At 49.1% G+C, this 16,145-nt stretch overlaps 1 protein-coding gene across 3 annotated transcripts; it reads left to right on the plus strand.

Moving 5' to 3' along the window:
* The first annotated feature begins 1,099 nt into the window (after window positions 1-1,099).
* On the plus strand, window positions 1,100-13,737 carry LOC103003908 (tumor necrosis factor receptor superfamily member 10A-like). 3 transcript variants are annotated; one of them, XM_028162998.2, is made up of 10 exons: window positions 1,104-1,416; window positions 5,381-5,486; window positions 6,624-6,737; window positions 7,460-7,571; window positions 8,397-8,470; window positions 8,558-8,647; window positions 9,191-9,222; window positions 9,682-9,858; window positions 11,661-11,736; window positions 12,928-13,737. In XM_028162998.2, the coding sequence occupies exons 1-10, from the start codon at window positions 1,234-1,236 to the stop codon at window positions 13,239-13,241; spliced, it is 1,278 nt and encodes a 425-aa protein (XP_028018799.2). In that variant the 5' UTR covers window positions 1,104-1,233; the 3' UTR covers window positions 13,242-13,737. The 3 variants fall into 3 exon arrangements, with proteins under 3 accessions (XP_057403712.1, XP_057403710.1, XP_028018799.2); XM_057547727.1 differs by having other exon boundaries at window positions 1,102-1,416; window positions 8,397-8,647; XM_057547729.1 differs by lacking the exons at window positions 11,661-11,736; window positions 12,928-13,737 and adding an exon at window positions 10,754-11,636 and having other exon boundaries at window positions 1,100-1,416; window positions 8,397-8,647.
* Window positions 13,738-16,145: the final 2,408 nt, after the last annotated feature.

The raw sequence follows: 16,145 nt of genomic DNA on the forward strand, positions 1-16,145 counted from the left end.
TCTCAACCACTGCGCCACCAGGGAAGCCCACTTTTTTTTTTTTTTTAACAAAGTATTTGTACCTGCATTGTGTCATAAATGCTCACCCCCCCCCCCTAGGATAGAGAGCCCAGCACCAGTGAAGAATGGGGGACAGACTCGGGCTTGGGAACAGCACCATGGAGTCCATGGCAAGAGCCCACAGGTATCAGAGGCCCAACCCAGACACTGGAGGGTGAGAGAGAGGGTAGAGGAAGGTGCTGGGAACCCTGAGGGGGTATTCACTAGGGTCCAAATGTTCTATCAGGTAGAACTTCAGGTTTATAAAACACACGTGACGAAAGTAAATTTATACAGACATGCTAATGATAATTAAGGTCCTTAAAAAGTAGAGTTCGCAACAGGAAAATATAGTGTGTATCCTTTGCCTTTAAATAAATACGTATTTGTAGTTCGATAGTAAATTGATCATTAACATTAATTACGTGAATAGGCCCAGGGCAAAAAATCCCACCAGGTCTGTCTCATTCTCTAAGCCCTTAAATCTCAGAAAGTGCAACTGAGTCTGGCAGTCTACTGATTTTTCTAACAATTCAAGGTTTCTTAGTTCACACCTCTACAATACGTGCAGGGCATCCACTCTGTGCCAAGTGGGGCTGGAGGCGCTCCGCAGACTCTCGGGGGGTCTCCTTCTTGGGAGTCCCTGTTCTCTGGCCTCCTTGGGGCCCTGGTCAATGGAGGGGGGGCGGGGAGGAGCAGAAGCTGAGAGTGGGCAGAAGGCGGTAGTCAGAAGACAGGTGGTTCAGGGTTTATGAACGGGTGGGGCATTTGGCCTGCAAAGGGGCAGGGTCAGGACCCCACTTGAACGCAGATTCTGAATCTCACAGCCCGGATCACAACAGAGCATGTGGGAGGTGCCCTGTCCCCACCTCCCAAAGGCACAGACCGGACCCTTGATGAAAAACCGCATCCCCGGGCATCAGCCGCCAAAGCAGGCAGTTTCCTCTTTGAAACAGAGGTGCCCTCCAGGTCGCTGGGCTCGTCTCCTGAGCCACACGCGATTGGCTAGAAGTGGTGAATGTTTACGTCAACTCGACGGAAGGCGTAGCTCATTCGCCCCCGCGGATGGCGCAACCCCAGGACAGGGTATAAAGCTAGGGTCTGGCTGAGCCATTAGACCGTAGAGCCCTGCCCCGCGCACCGCGCAGGCGGCAGGGACGATCCCGCGCCCCACGAAGCACACTTTAATTCCTGATGGCTCTGCCGGCTGTCACTCCGCGGCGACCTGGAGAGCGAGCTCCCCGCGGCTGCACGGGGCAGCGGGGACAGAGCACACAGGCCGCCTCGAGCACCCGGGCAGGGCGCGCCCCCGGTCCCAGGCCTCGGCTGCGGGGCGCCTTGGTTCTCATCTTCGTCGTCCCGGGTGTCCTTCTGTCGGTGAGTCCCCGCCGGGAGTCCCGCCAGATGGCGCGCTCCGTGGCCGGGAAAGGACGGGGGGGAGGGGGGCGGGACACGGCTGGGCATGTCCCGGCAGGACCCTCCCTGGCGAAGTCCAAGTACAGGGGGTGAGAGGGTGGCGGGGTGCGGATCCGGGGCTGGCAGCATCTACCTGCGGCCCCGAAGGAGAAGAGCCCGCTCTCCGCCTCCGGGTCCTTGGAGGGTCTGGCCTCCAGATTGGTCCCAGGCGAGCATCAGCGAGTGACAGACAGATCGCCTTTTCTTTCTCTTCCCCTTTCCTTCCTCCGATCCTCCTCACTCTTTCTAACTTTCTCTCTCTCTCTCTCTCTTTTTATTTTGCACTACGTTTAACTTTTTTTTAAAATTTATTTATTTTATCTATTTATTTTTTTGTCTGTGTTGGGTCTTTGCCGCTGGGCGCGGGCCCTCTCTAGTTGCGGCGAGCGGGGGCCACCCTCCTCCGCGGTGAGCGGGGATCTCATTGCGGTGGCTTCTCTTGTTGCGGAGCACGGGCTCCAGGCCCGCGGGCTTCAGTAGTTGTGGCACGTGGGCTCAGTAGCTGTGGCTCGCGGGCTCTAGAGCACAGGCTCAGTAGTTGTGGCGCACGGGCTTCGTTGCTCCGCGGCATGTGGGATCCTCCCGGACCAGGGCTCGAACCCGCGTCCCCCGCATTGGCAGGCGGACTCCCAAGCACTGCGCCACCAAGGAAGACCACGTTTAACTTTTGAAACGTGTCCTTTGTAAATCGATTAACCGTGTAGGCCCCCGCCTTCCCCTACCACTGCCTTAAGCACCTTTGAATTTCCTTTTCCCTGAAAGGGGAGCAACCTTTAACGTTGCTTCCTGTTTGTTGCAATTTGTGGGTGCTGTGTAGAAACTATCAATCAACTCACCATTGGGACCAGATTCTCACCACTTCTTTAGGAGGCGAGCTAGAGGCTCTGGGTGTGATTTACCACTATCGGTGTGCATCCTAAAGAAACTCACTATGGAAAAAAATGTGCCTACTTCCACTGCTTTCTCAGGTTGTTTAAGGCTCTTTTCGAAGTTTCTTATATGTTCACAGGAAAAAAAAAAAAGTTAAGGGCCTAACAAGGTTACAGGAATCATGAAAATGTGTACTTTTCATTGTACAAATTAGTACTAAAAATGAGAAAAGAAATAACGTTTTGTATTCACAAAAAAATATAGAATTAGTTTTTAAAATATCAGTTTGTCATAGGTAGGACTCATGTTGAACACTGCCTGATGAATGGCTCTGGGTGCCTGTAGGCACTGTCAAGTATCCGTGTAGCCATGTGCATTGTCTGTTAGGTAACTCCTTAGAAGTAGAATTGCTGTCAGCAGGTTAGATAATTTTACACTTTTGTTTAGATAAGGATAAACTGGCCTCCAGAAGAAGGCTGGACCATTTTACCTCACACCAAGAGTCCACAAGTGTGCCTGTTTCCCTACACCTTTGCCACACTAAACCACACGTTAATTCTTTGCTAGTCTAAGAAGTAAAAATGGGGCACCACAGTGCTGTGGTTTTGATTCCTCGGTGCCAGTAGAGATTTTCAAGGATCCATGAGATTTCTGAGACTGGGGGTGGATGACCAGGAGACCAGGCAGCAGTTGGGGCGGGGGGGGGGGGCAAAAATACAAACAGTAAAAGAACTGACAAAAATCTTACACAAATTCTTTCAGACAACTTAAAAGTTCTTCAGTAGTTTCTAAGCCCAGCATAACCTTAATAGTGAAACCTGACAAAAACATTTGAAAGGAAGAAAAATATTAATACCTTTCAATATCCTTCCTAAAAACAGAGGCAAAATTCCTTAACAAAACAAATAGTAAACTAAATTCAGGAATTTTTAAAGAAGAAAACATGCCATGACCAAGTGGGGTTAATCACAGGAATAACATCTGAAAATGAATCAGTGTTTTTCACTATGCTAACACCATGAAGGAGAAAATCTATATGAACAGCTTAACAGATGCAGAAAAAGCATTCGACAACACTTAACCTCCCTGTCATGATAAAACCTCTCATTATATCAGGGCAGAAGAGACCTTCCTCCATCTGATGAAGGCCACTTCCTCTTGGAGTCACATAGGAGATTAGGATAACCTAGAAAGGGGTGTGAAGGAATGTTCTGTAGTAATGCTAATTTCCGGGATCTAGATAGAGGGTCTGGGTTTCCCAAGTGTATGCGTTTTAAAAAACCATTTGAATGGTACCCTTAAGAATTGTGCATTTCCTTCTTTGTAAATCTTAACACTGGAAAAAAACTGTAAAGAAATATGGAGCTCAAGTTACTGACATAATGCTGAAGTATTGAGTTGCAGACATGTGAATTTCATCATAAAAATAAGACACTTAGGAGAATGGACAGAGGGATGGATAAAGAAAGAAATATGGGGCTTCCCTGGTGGAGCAGTGGTTAAGAATCTGCCTGCCAATGCAGGGGACACGGGTTCAAGCCCTGGTCCGGGAAGATCCCACAAGCCGTGGAGCAGCTAAGCCCGTGCGCCACAACTACTGAGCCTGCGCTCTAGAGCCCGCGAGTCACAACTAGAGAAAGCCCGCGTGCAGCAATGAAGACCCAACGCAGCCAAAAATAAATAAAAATTAAATAAATTAATTTAAAAAAAGAAAGAAATATGTGATAAGGCATACATAGCAAAATATTAGTTACAGAATCTAGGTGGTGAGTATATGAGAGTTTACCGTACAGATCTTTAAACTTTGTTGGATGCATGAAAATGTTCATAATAAAACATTGAGGGAGAGAGCCTGTGAGAGGAGAACCAGGAAAGAGAGGGGGGAATAGGACTGTGAAGGCAGGGAAAGGAGATTCTACCAACCTGTGGGGACTCGGAGGAGGCCCAGCCTGGGGAAGGGACGACTTAGAGGACATATGTAGGCTTAGCTGTCCCCAAATGCTTGACAGGCTTTTCTGTGGAAGAGAGCTGCATTTTATGTTGTTTAGATCCAGGCAGTTGAACTGGGCTCAACATAAGCTGTTTCCATCGTAACTTTGTTTTTCTTTCTTTCTTTTTTTTTCCCTTAATTTCACTTTCTCTTTTGTCACTCCCAGGTTAAAGCAAAGTTGCAAAGACTATACAAACCCCCCCCCCCCTTTTTCCTGTACCATGTGAAAAATAGCTGCTGACATGCTAGATCCCATGACCGAATACTTGAATGTATATTTCCTACAAATGAGGACATTCTCCCCCAAAACTACAGCACAGCCTTCAGCATCAGAACACTAACATCAACACGTTAATCCTCACCAGATCCGCAGACTCCATTCAGATTTTTTCGACTGGCCCCGTTGTGTCATTGTTAGCACGGAGACTCATTTCAAAACCCTGTATTGCTGTTTCTTCTTCCTCTGTGTGACTCATTATGTGGAACTCTAACAGCTTCCTTTCCAGGACAGCTTGTCCGGTTAAAGCCAAAAGTTCATGACTCAACTGTGATTCTGTATCCTGCTTTTGAAAAAGTGTGTGCATAGTATAAGACTCATTTGTGAAAATGTGTGTGTGCGTGCACGTACGCGCATGGGAGAAAGAAAGAGAGAGAGCCTGAGAGTATTACACATATGGTCAAATAGAAGAAGTAAAGACACAAAATAATGGATGTTTTCTCTAACTGAGGGGATCCCTGTGGTTTCTGTATTCTTTTAAAAAATTTTTCCTTGCCCATACTTTCCGGAATAAACATATTTTATTTTATTATAAGAGAAAGGAATACCAGGAAAAAAATTTAAGTGTAAGTTACTTGGTAGCACAAAAGGCCAGAGGACAGACATGAAAAGAATGAGAGTTTATAGCTGTAAGAAAGGCCCCAGTTCTGTTTCGTTTTGCAGGCTGTGGTCAAGGGACTGTGGGATGCATCCTGGGAGGGATGAGAGTCTGGAAGCCACTCATGCCCGTCCCTGCTTTGTCTCCACAGACTGCGGCTGCTTCAGCCGTGCCCATAAGGCAGGAAAAATTTCACCAGCAATTAGCTGCCCCGCAGAGATGGAAACGCAGCCTCTCAAAGAAGTTGTGTCCACCAGGTACATTCTAAGACTGATCTCCAGCCCTTACCCCACCCTTGTCTCCAAGTCCTTCTGGTCTTCTGATTCCTGCAGTTCCTGGTTCTTATTCCGCAGGCATTTACTGGAAGTCTTCCATGTGCCAGGCGCTGCGCCAGTGGAGGGCACGAGGCCCCCGCCCTCCTGGAACCCTCCTCCTAGGATGGTACCCAGGCAGATGGACAAACGTGACAGTCAGAGAGATGAGATAGCAACCGTGAGGATAATTGAGTGATGGGTGGGACAGAGTCGGGGTTGGTGAGGCCTCCTGGGGATGGTGACTTTGGTGCAGAGAGCCAGGTAGAGCTCCTGAGGGGGCCCCCGGGAACTGTCACCCCAAGGGGCAGGGCTGGGCTTGTTTGAGCAAAGCTAGGGGGCAGCTGGGGTGAGTGGAAGGTGGAGAGGTCACCGGGACAGGTGGGAGGAGGCCACAGACCCTGAACACTGTGAAGGGAGCATGAGTTTTATTTTTTTAATGAGGTATTAAAGTAAGTAAAAATCTCACTGTTTTATATTGATACATGTTGAAATGATACTATGTTGGATATTGCCTCTTTCTTTTTACTCTTTTTTTTTTTTAATATACAAGTGACTTGGATTTTTTTTTTTTTTTTGGCTATGTTGGGTCTTCGTCTCTGTACGAGGGCTTTCTCTAGTTGCGGCAAGCGGGGGCCACTCTTCATCGTGGTGCACGGGCCTCTCACTATCGCGGCCTCTCTTGTTGCGGAGCACAGGCTCCAGACGCGCAGGCTCAGTAGTTGTGGCTCACGGGCCTAGTTGCTCCGCGGCATGTGGGATCTTCCCAGACCAGGGCTCGAACCCGTGTCCCCTGCATTGGCAGGCAGATTCTCAACCACTGCGCCACCAGGGAAGCCCTTTCTTTTTACTCTTTAGTGTGCCAACTATGAATGTGACTTTTATGTGTGGCTAGTAATATACTCCTGTTGGCAGTACTGGTCTAAGGTGTGTGGTAGATGTAGAATCAAAAGATTAAAGCCAGGTCAAGGAGAGTTCCCCGTGTGGATTCCACTGATGGCCGAAAGAGGCAGCCCTGTCCACACTGCCAGCCTCTGGGAATCCTGTGGGGACTTACTCACCAGCTTTTCCCTTCCTTCCCAGGGTTCCATATGGAGGAAGCCAGTGGAGATTGTACACCGTGCACGGATAAGGTGGATTACACCAGTCATTCAAACACCCTCCCTTCTTGCTTACCCTGTAGGACTTGCAAATCAGGTACAGAACATGTTCCCATGCCTACAGTTGGGTGATGAGATGGGATTTGAATGGAACGGGGAGTCAGAAACCTGATTTCCAGCCCAGCTAGGTCTTCATTCTACCCTGTCTTAGGTCAGTAAAATAAATGAAAACAGAAATTATTTGTATTACATATGCCACCTGGTAGGGAAGTCTTTCAGAACATCAGTTGGAAGGAGGGGAGTAATGTGTCCCTTGACGGAGGGGCTGGTTAGTGACAGCATGGGAGGCCTGGGTGAGTGGGACAGGGCTGGGTTTGAGCTGTGTGGCGAGTCTGGTTCTGGGCCAGGCCCCTGTGAGCCCTGTGACTTCTGCTCCGGGATCTCAGCCTCTCTCAGCCTTCATGACCAGCAGGGCCAGGTGTTGGGAAGTCACCCAAGCGTTCCTCTCCATCCAGAGTGTCTCATATTACACCCCGCCCCCCCCACCCCGGCTCTTGCTCCTGATTTGTGATCTAAAACCTTTTTCTTCCCAATCCTGATGTAATCTGTAATGACGCATGGTCCCTTTTATATGCCTCTATTGGTGACACGTGAACAGTGGCTGTCCTTTGGATGGTCTGTGTGTGTTGCTGCAGAAAATGGCCCCCAAATTACTTCCTGAACTGAGTAGAACTGAGTGGGTGGGGATCTGGGTGGTGAAGAATGGTTGAGAGACACGTGAGGGAAACACACCCCCAAAACCTTATCTTTGGTCTCCAGGGGAAGAAGAGAAAAGTCCGTGCACCTCAACCAAGGACACTGAGTGTCAGTGCAAACCTGGCACTTTCCGTAGAGAAGATGCACCTGAATTCTGCTACAAGTGCAGCACCCGGTGAGACATGGGAGCCTAGGGGGCTCCCAACCCACAGAGACCCCCCAGTGTCCTTGTACCCCTTTCTCCGGTTTCCATGCAGCCCCTCCTACCTCCTCAGGGCTCCCCTGTGCCTGTGGGGTCTCCTGAGCATGCAGCAGCCCCTCCTCATGCCTCTGTGTGTCCTTCCCCAGGGCCCCCTTCCCACACCTCCTCAGAAGGAGCCTAGAAAGGCAAGTGTCTACCCCAGACAAAAGTCATAATGAGGCCATATGTGTGCTCCTTCAAGCTGCCCATAAAACCCGAGCCAACTCAGCTGGCCTCACATCCAGCCCTTGTTCCCCAATAAGATCTGAATCTTTCCTATTTGGGGATTTAGGGGCCAATAGTAATTAGCTCTTCTCTGATGCTCCAGTGCTGGCTGTGATTGGTCGGAAGAGTCAACAGGTGGAGGACAAGAGGGTCCTTGTATTAAAGCTTGACTGGAGGATGAGGCTTGGCTTGTGCCCAAACCCTTCTGACCCTTGACTTGGATGAGATGCCCCCTCACTCGGGCTTCCCCTGCAGCCCAGGGAAGCCAGTGCAGGCCTTGCAGAGAAGGCCCAGCTCCTTAAGGGGCAGCTCTGAACACTCAGCAGGAGCCCTGGGGGCTGGAGTGCACAAGCCCAGATCCTTCTCCCCCAACAAGGGGGACTGAAGGGACCCAGCCCTGCAGACAGTAGGAGCCCGTCCTTCCTCCACTGTCTTGTCAGGGAACACTGGGTGAGAGATTGTTCCCTCTTTCTCCTCATCCGGCCAGCTTTCCCTGACGGATCCCCTCCATGTCCTCCCTGTGTCTGTACCCAGGTGCCCTGATGGGATGGTCGTGGACACGCCCTGTAGCCCCTTCAGTGACCTCAAATGTGTGGACCGAAAATCAGGTACCCAGGCCAGTGGGGAGGCCCTGGTTCCTGGAAAGACAGTGACCATGAGCCGGAGACTGCCCACCACTCCCTCTCCCTCCTCAGGCGCTTCACAGCTGGTGATCGCAATGGTAGCTGCCGGTGTCCTGCTGCTGTTGCTGATCGCATATGTTTGCTGGCGGTTCTTCATTCGAAGTGAGGTTCTGGGAGGGAAGGGGGAGGCGCTGGCCCCCCTCCGTCTCCCCACTCCTCCGGTTCCTCCTGGCCCGGCTCTGATCTTGTTCCCCGGGATCCCCCTCCACCTCCCACCTCACCTGCTCCTACGAAGCCGGGATCACATCCGTCCCCCATCTCAGCTGACGGTCGCCTCTCCCCCCTGGCCAAGTCTGGTGCAGCGGGGGGCAGGGTCAGTTCTTACTGTCTTCAGGACCCCCAGCCGGGGCAGAGAGGTGGTCAGCGCCTTGACTGGGTGACAAGAGTCAGGAGGAGAGGGTCGTTCAGCAGAACCCCACAGAGATTTTACATGGGTTTCATTTTATTTCATTTCCCCCCTTCTCTTCTCCCTCCCCGAGGGTTCTCCAGACTTGGAATGGCCCGCTCCCTGTCACCAGGCCCCGGGGCTCCTTGTTCAGTGTCTGAGCCCCCAGCCCACACCCCGTCCCTGGCACTGTCCCTGGGGAGGGAGGTGCTGCAAGAGGGCCCTCTGCACTGCTCAGGTGGATGCTTCTTCTCTTCTAGGTCGTGGTGTGGACCCTAAGTACGTGGACAAAGTGAGTTGGTTTCTCCAGGACCTGGTGGCATCAGGCCCTCAGTAACTGCTTGGCCCTGGGTGGACACGGTCCCCAGTTTGTCCTATACTGTTGTCCCTGGCTCTCTCAAGTGGCCTAGGAGCTCTGGGCTGACAGTAGGAGAGCAACTGGCCTGTTGAGAGCAGCCCTAAGGCTGGTTGGCAGTGCTAACCGTGTCCCTCTTACTGCTTGTGAGGCGCCCTCACCCCATAACCCTGATGCACCCTGGGGCATGGATGGTGTCAGGAAGGGGTGCTGAACCCCCCTTAGCACAGCACTAGGGTCCTGGTGCCATCAGCAGGGCCCTGGATGTGCTGAGTCTGTGCCCACCTGGGGGGCACAGCATGGGAGTAGGTGGGGAGGCCAAACCGCAATGTCCCCCGCAGACACTACACGGATCTGTGGGTATGGACTCCTGAGTCAGTTCTTTGCCTTCCCAAGGTCCTCTTCTGGCGCTCACATCCCTTAAGAGGTCCTGGGGCTCTGGACAATGCCCACAACAATATGCTGATCAACAGAGATTCGCTGATTGATCTGGTCCCTGAGCAGGAGGTAGAAGAGCAGGTGAAGCCGACAGATGTCACGGCCCAGTCCCAGGGGGAAGCAAAGTGTCTGCTGGTGAGTGTGGTGCCCTGGCCCTTCTGCTTGCCCAGGCCTGCGGTAGAAACAGGGAAAGGCCGATGCTGGTCAGGTCTCCAGTCCCGTGGGGAAGTGGTGATGGAGGGAGATCAGGGTCATGGAGGGGAAGGGAGCCCGCCCCCTGCTATGGTCGACTGGCAGCTCTTATGCTACTTATCAGCTGTCCTGGTGTCTAGAATAGCCAGAGTGGTCACTCCCATGATTGTTCAGTGATGGAATTAAAGCTACATGATATTTTTCTGTGTGATTGTTACATGCTTTTAAGCCATTCCTCATCACGTTAGGAATTTCACATTTATTTCAAAATTATTATTAAGTTGAACCTATTTGAAAATTAGTATTTGTCTCAATGAACAGACATGTTTGTGGGGTGGCTTCCTAGTAGAAGTAAACTCTCTTAACGTATTTTTCACTGTACACACACACACACACACACAGACGTTTGGGGTCATATCATTTCAATAGTTTTGATATGACATTATTATATTTCTTTTTTGGTAACAAGCAAAAAACTGACTTAAACTTGTATTTTTTTTGTTTTGATTATTTTCACATGATTGTTGTCTTGTCTGTTACGGGTCTTTCTAAGCAGACATGTTCTTGTGCCCATGAGTACATGCATGTGTGTTTTTTCATTCGGTTTAGTATTTTAATGTGCAGAATTTTATATATTAAGTAATTAAATCTATTGATACATTTATTTTTCATTGCTCAGAGCTTTTAAAGTCCTTCATCAAACAGAAGATAAGATAAAATTCTCTAATTTCTTAGGTAGGCTTTTTTTAAATGATGTGATTGGTAGCATAGAGCTTATAAGATAAATGGAGGGACTTCCCTGGTGGCGCAGTGGTTAAGAATCCGTCTGCCAATGCAGGGGACATGGGTTCGAGCCCTGGTCCGGGAAGATCCCACATGCCGTGGAGCAACTAAGCCCGTGCGCCACTACTGAGCCTGCGCTCTAGAGCCCATGAGCCACAACTACTGAGCCCGCATGCCACAACTACTGAAGCCCGCACACTTAGAGCCTGTGCTCCGCAACAAGAGAAGCCACCGCAATGAGAAGCCCGCACACCACCACAAAGAGTAGCCCCGGCTCGCAGCAGCTGGAGAAAGCCCGCATGCAGCAATGAAGACCCAACACAGCCAAAAATAAATAAATAAATTAAATTAAAAAAAAAAAAAAGCTAAATGGAATTTATTTTGTGATAAATAAGACATGAGGAACTCCCTGAATTGTTCTGAGTTACCATCTCATTCCTTATACTCGATTTAGCTGCTGATTTTTTGAGTATTACCTTAATTTATAAATTAATCTAGGAAGAACTGAGATCTTTTAAATATTCTGTATTTTTCTTATGAAGAGAGATAGCATTTTCAAGTCAAGGGTTTTATAATACCTCAACTAGATGTGTGTTTTTCTTTGGCAAATTTCTCCTATTTCTTGTTGAGGCTGTGTCTTTGTATTACAAGTGTTCTGTAACCTTATGAGTTTATCTGACTCGTAATTCTTTATATAATTTATTGTCTGCTACAATTTTTAACATTCATCCATCCATCCATTCACATTTAAGTATTTTCGCTAAACCATTAGAGTTTTGTAAGAATACAATCGTGTATCAAATAATGACTATTTTGTCTTCTCCCTTCAAATATCCTACATTGTGTTTTTGCTTCACTTATGGCTGCATATGCCAGAATTTCAGAACGATGTTTGCTGGGCTCAGTTCTGGAACCCAGGATCCCTGATTAAGACCAAGGCTGTTCTCCACTGTGTTTTACAGGAACCAGCAGGAGCTGAAGGGTCTCACACGAGAAGAAGGCTGCTGGTTCCAGCAAACGGTGCAGACCCCACTGAAAGTGAGTGCTTTCCCCGGGCAGTGGAGCACGAGTGGAGGGAGGAGGGACAGTGTCCTAACTGCTGTCCCCATAGCTGTTAGGGCAACTCAGAGCAGGCGATGGCTTGTCACTGGACCATCGGGACTCTAATTCCCTCTCTGCCCCCTCTTCTTCTCCCCACCCTGCACCCCTCTGTCCCCTAACAGTGTCCCCTAACACCTCCCTGTCCTTCCCTCCCCCCCCATCCTCCCTCCTCCCTTGCTGCTCAGGGCCAGGTTGGCCCACCCTGAGGCATCTAAGGGGCTGTGCCGTCCAGCAGGGCACCCACTGGCCGCAGGAGGCTGTGGAGCACCCGACCTGTGGCCAGATCTGAAGAGCTGTAGTATCACTCGATACTGTATTGCAAAGACTTGGTAGGAAAAGGGACTGTAATATGTCTCATTAACAGTTTGTTGGATATTGATTACATGTTGAAAAGAAAATTTTTAGAATATATTGAGTTAGTACCATATTTTATGAAAATTAGTTATTACTTGTTACTTTTTACGTTTTCCAGTGTAGCTGTTAGAAAATACAAATTTGTGTTCGGTGCCCACCTTGTGTACCTATGGACGGTGGTGTGCACTGCATTTCACACACATCTCCTTGAACCCCCAGTACAGTCCCGGAGGTGGGTGGTGTTTGCTCCATTTTATGGGTTAAATTCTTGCTCCGAGTCTGTCCCCATCCAGCTCTGCCACAGTGTCAGTCAGCGAGGCCGAGCTGGGCGTGAGGCCAGAGGCCTTCCTCCCTCCAGGCCCTTGCTCTGTCCCCAGTGCAGAGGTGGCAGCCGGGGGACCTCACTGTCGTGAGAACGGCAGGTGCCCTCCTCTGAGGTCTGTTGCACCACTGTGTCCCGCCCTCTGTCTCCTACCACAGACTGCCTTCTCCCTCCATGACGTCCATCTCCCCTCCCTGGTGGGCCCTCATCCCCCCCTTAGGGCAGGACTCTCTGGTGACCTGGACTCCCTGCAGTGCCTTGGGCACAGGTGAGGCCCATGCAGTGTGGCCTGATTCTCTGCTGATGGGAAGCATGTCAGGGACGCAGAGCAGCAGGTTCACCAGCAGGGGGAGCTCCTGAGGTCCCACCCTGGGGTCTAGGCCTGATTGAGGGTCCTCTGCCCTTTCTGAAGCCTGTCCCAACTCTGTCTCTGTGACTTTCCCCCAACTTAGACCTGAGGCTGTTCTTTGATGACTTTGCAACCATCGTGCCGTGTGACTCCTGGGATTCGCTCATGAGGAAGTTGGGCCTCACGCAAAATGAGATCCTTCTGGTCAGAGAAGGGGTCCGGGTCCCTCGGGATGCCTTGTATGAAATGCTAGAGACCTGGGTTAGCAACAAGGGACGGGAGGCCTCAGTCAACACCCTGCTGGACGCCTTGGAAAAGCTGGGGCAAAGATTGGCAAAGCAGAATATTCAGGACCACCTACTGAACTCGGGAAAGTATGTCTATGAAGAGAGTGAAGAAGGCTCTGCTGTGTCCTGAGTGTTTGAGGACCTCAGTCTTTCAGTTGAAGACACTTTTTTATCCTAATAGACTTGCACTTTTTATTTGTATTTGTTATTTGTATTCGTCATTCATGTTGATATGTATGCATTTAATGATGTGTAACATAATACACATCGTTAAAGTGCAAACATATTGTGACTCTTACTACTTTTATGTTTATATATATATTTATATAAGTGAAGAAAGGAATTTTGGGACTATAGTTTCTAGGATGTTTACATGGGTTACCTGGATGAGAGCTGGCAATCAAAAACAATTAGAAATACAAAAGGAGGAAATTCCCTGGCAGTTCAGTGGTTAGGACTCTGCGTTTTCACTGCTGAGGGCCCGGGTTCAATCCCTGGTCGGGGAAGTAAGATACCAAAAGCTGCGAGGCAAGAAAAACAAAACAACAACAACAAAAAGCACAAAAGAACAAAAACAAAACAACAACAACAAAAAGCACAAAAGAACAAAAACAAACACAAAACAACAACAACAAAAAAAGCAAAAAAAAAAAAAAAAAAAACAGGAAAGGAGAAAAAGCCCACTGTGGGGAGAGCACTGATAGCATCTTCTCCCTCAGAGGAAGTTTGGTCACTTTTGGATGCCTGGTGACTTCTACAGGGCCCACTTTATACATGTCAATTTTATAGCTGTGTGAATATTTACATTTTTTATAGGTAGGAGTTTACAAGTGAGCAGAGAGTGAGGAGAAGTGGCATCCGTGTACAGCCCTGTATCTGGTGTCCGTGAACTGTGCTGTCATGCCTGGGCCTCCTCCTGCTTATCTGAATTGGCTATATAAAGGATCTCAGCCGCTTTGGAAGCTTTGGCCTTCTGCAGAAGAGACTCACACAAAAATACCAGTTCTTAAATACTGTGAGAATTGACCTAAAATGGCTGCTATATTAAGGTTTGGTCCTTTTATTGCTTTTTAAAAAAATCTTTCTTCCATTAAACCCTTCTCCATAGTGTTCCAACTGCTGCAGGATAATTTAATGGCGGAAACAATTCTCAGGGGTTTTTGGTCTATTCCATCTCAAAGCTTTGTGTGTTGTCTTCCCTAAGGTTGATGTGGCTAATGTGGCCAAAACTGGAATTGCCTGAAATTTAGGCACATCAGGATATAGCATGTGGAGTCCACTTGAGTTTACAGAAGGGCCGACCCCTGTGGTCTTGGTGCTATATGCCCCTGGCCCTGATGTCCCTCCCTTTCCTGGAAGTCAGGTGTTTCCTGCCTTTGCTGTTCCCTCTGTGCAGGACACTTTGCCTTCATCTTCAGAGGGAAATATAAATGAATTCTTGTCAATTAAGTGTTGGGTCACTTGTCCCTTTCTCAGAAGACTCCCTTGAGTGCCCATCTAAAGTATTAGCCTTGCCAGTGTTTGTCAGCTATATTCACTTGTTCACATGTTTATGGTGTGTTTTACCAATGAGAATCTTTAAGAAACACGAACTTGCATGCTATATTGCTTTATGCCAGTGCAAATATGATACTTGTGAAGTTTTACTTGAAAATTGGATGTCTGCTCAAGTCTCTTCTCAATGAGAGGACCCCTTCTTGAAGATTTTCTTAGAAACGTCAAACAATACAAGAAAGATCATTAGGTACAAAATACTCATGTGTTTATGAATTCGTGACCAAATTAAATATGCAATGTTATATTAAAAATTTTATAATTTTATATAAATATGCAATTTTATGAACTCATGAACAAATTAAATATGCAATTTTATATAATTTTATGTGTGCTTTTCTCCTCCATCCTCCTATCCTCCTCTAGAACAGTGCTGAGTGACCCGGGTGCAGGGGTGTGTGTTCTTGCTGTGTGACCCGCTCCATCCTTCTCCCTTTTATGCCTTGGGCTCAAGCTCGCCCTGCATGGGTGTGTCTCCTGCTCTGACTCTGGATTTCCGGGCGCCAGGTTCCTGGGGGACTGGAATCAGCCCCTCCTCCCTCCCTCTCCTCCCTGCCCTTCCCCTGGGAGAGGGACCCCAGCCTGGCCTGGCTTCCCCACAGCCTCCCCAGGTGATGTCTCTGGGCCACACCTGGGCCTGCTGGGCTCCCTGGAGGTGCAGACCGGCTCTGACAGAGCTGCTGGGAAGGGGGGGTGGGGCCCTGCTTGCTGGGGTCATTCTGTGACCCCTCATCTGGGGGCCTCCTGCAGCTCCTGGGCCACCTTCCCTTTCTCTCCCCACTGGCCTGTCTGCATCCTCATCAGTGGGCCCAGTGGCTCAGGCCTGCAACCTCATGGAGCCCCAATTCCCTTCCCCTGGACCTTAGGGTCTGGCCCTCCCACCCACCTAGAGTTCCTGGGAGGCCCCGTGGTCCTACCCCTGTCCCCTTCCCCAGAGCGAAGGTGCTGGGTGCAGAGCTGCACACTCCCTTGGGCCCCCCTCCTGCCACTGCCCCTGCCTGTGAGTTATTACATATTACATCAGGATTGAGAAGAAAAATATTTTAGATCACAAATCAGGAGTAAGAGGTGAATTTATAATTACTTTAAAATAAATTCTTGAAAAGAAATTTTGCCTGTATGAGGCCCTTGTAACGAATCATCTGAATTGTCCTTGAACTGGGCAGTCTGATTGGGCCTCCATCTGTTTCTGTGTCTGTTAAAGTTTTACTGGAGCCTGCGGGGTGAGAAGGTGAAGGTGTTAGGGGTGATATTCCACGGTCAATAGGCTTTATTTCACAGTCCGCTTGGGATGAAACTGAGCAGTTTTGCAGGATACGTAAAAGCCCGTATTAGTAGAAATTACTCTAAAACTTAGTGTTTTAAAAACCACAGCCTTTATTACATCACCATTTCTAGGGATCAGGAATCCAGGCCCAGCGTAGTTGGGTTCTCTGATTCTGGGTCTCACAAGACTGGGGCTGCGGTCACTTCAAGACCT

This window comes from Balaenoptera acutorostrata, chromosome 6 (assembly GCF_949987535.1).
Source record: "Balaenoptera acutorostrata chromosome 6, mBalAcu1.1, whole genome shotgun sequence".
NCBI classification, from domain to species: Eukaryota; Metazoa; Chordata; class Mammalia; order Artiodactyla; family Balaenopteridae; genus Balaenoptera; species Balaenoptera acutorostrata.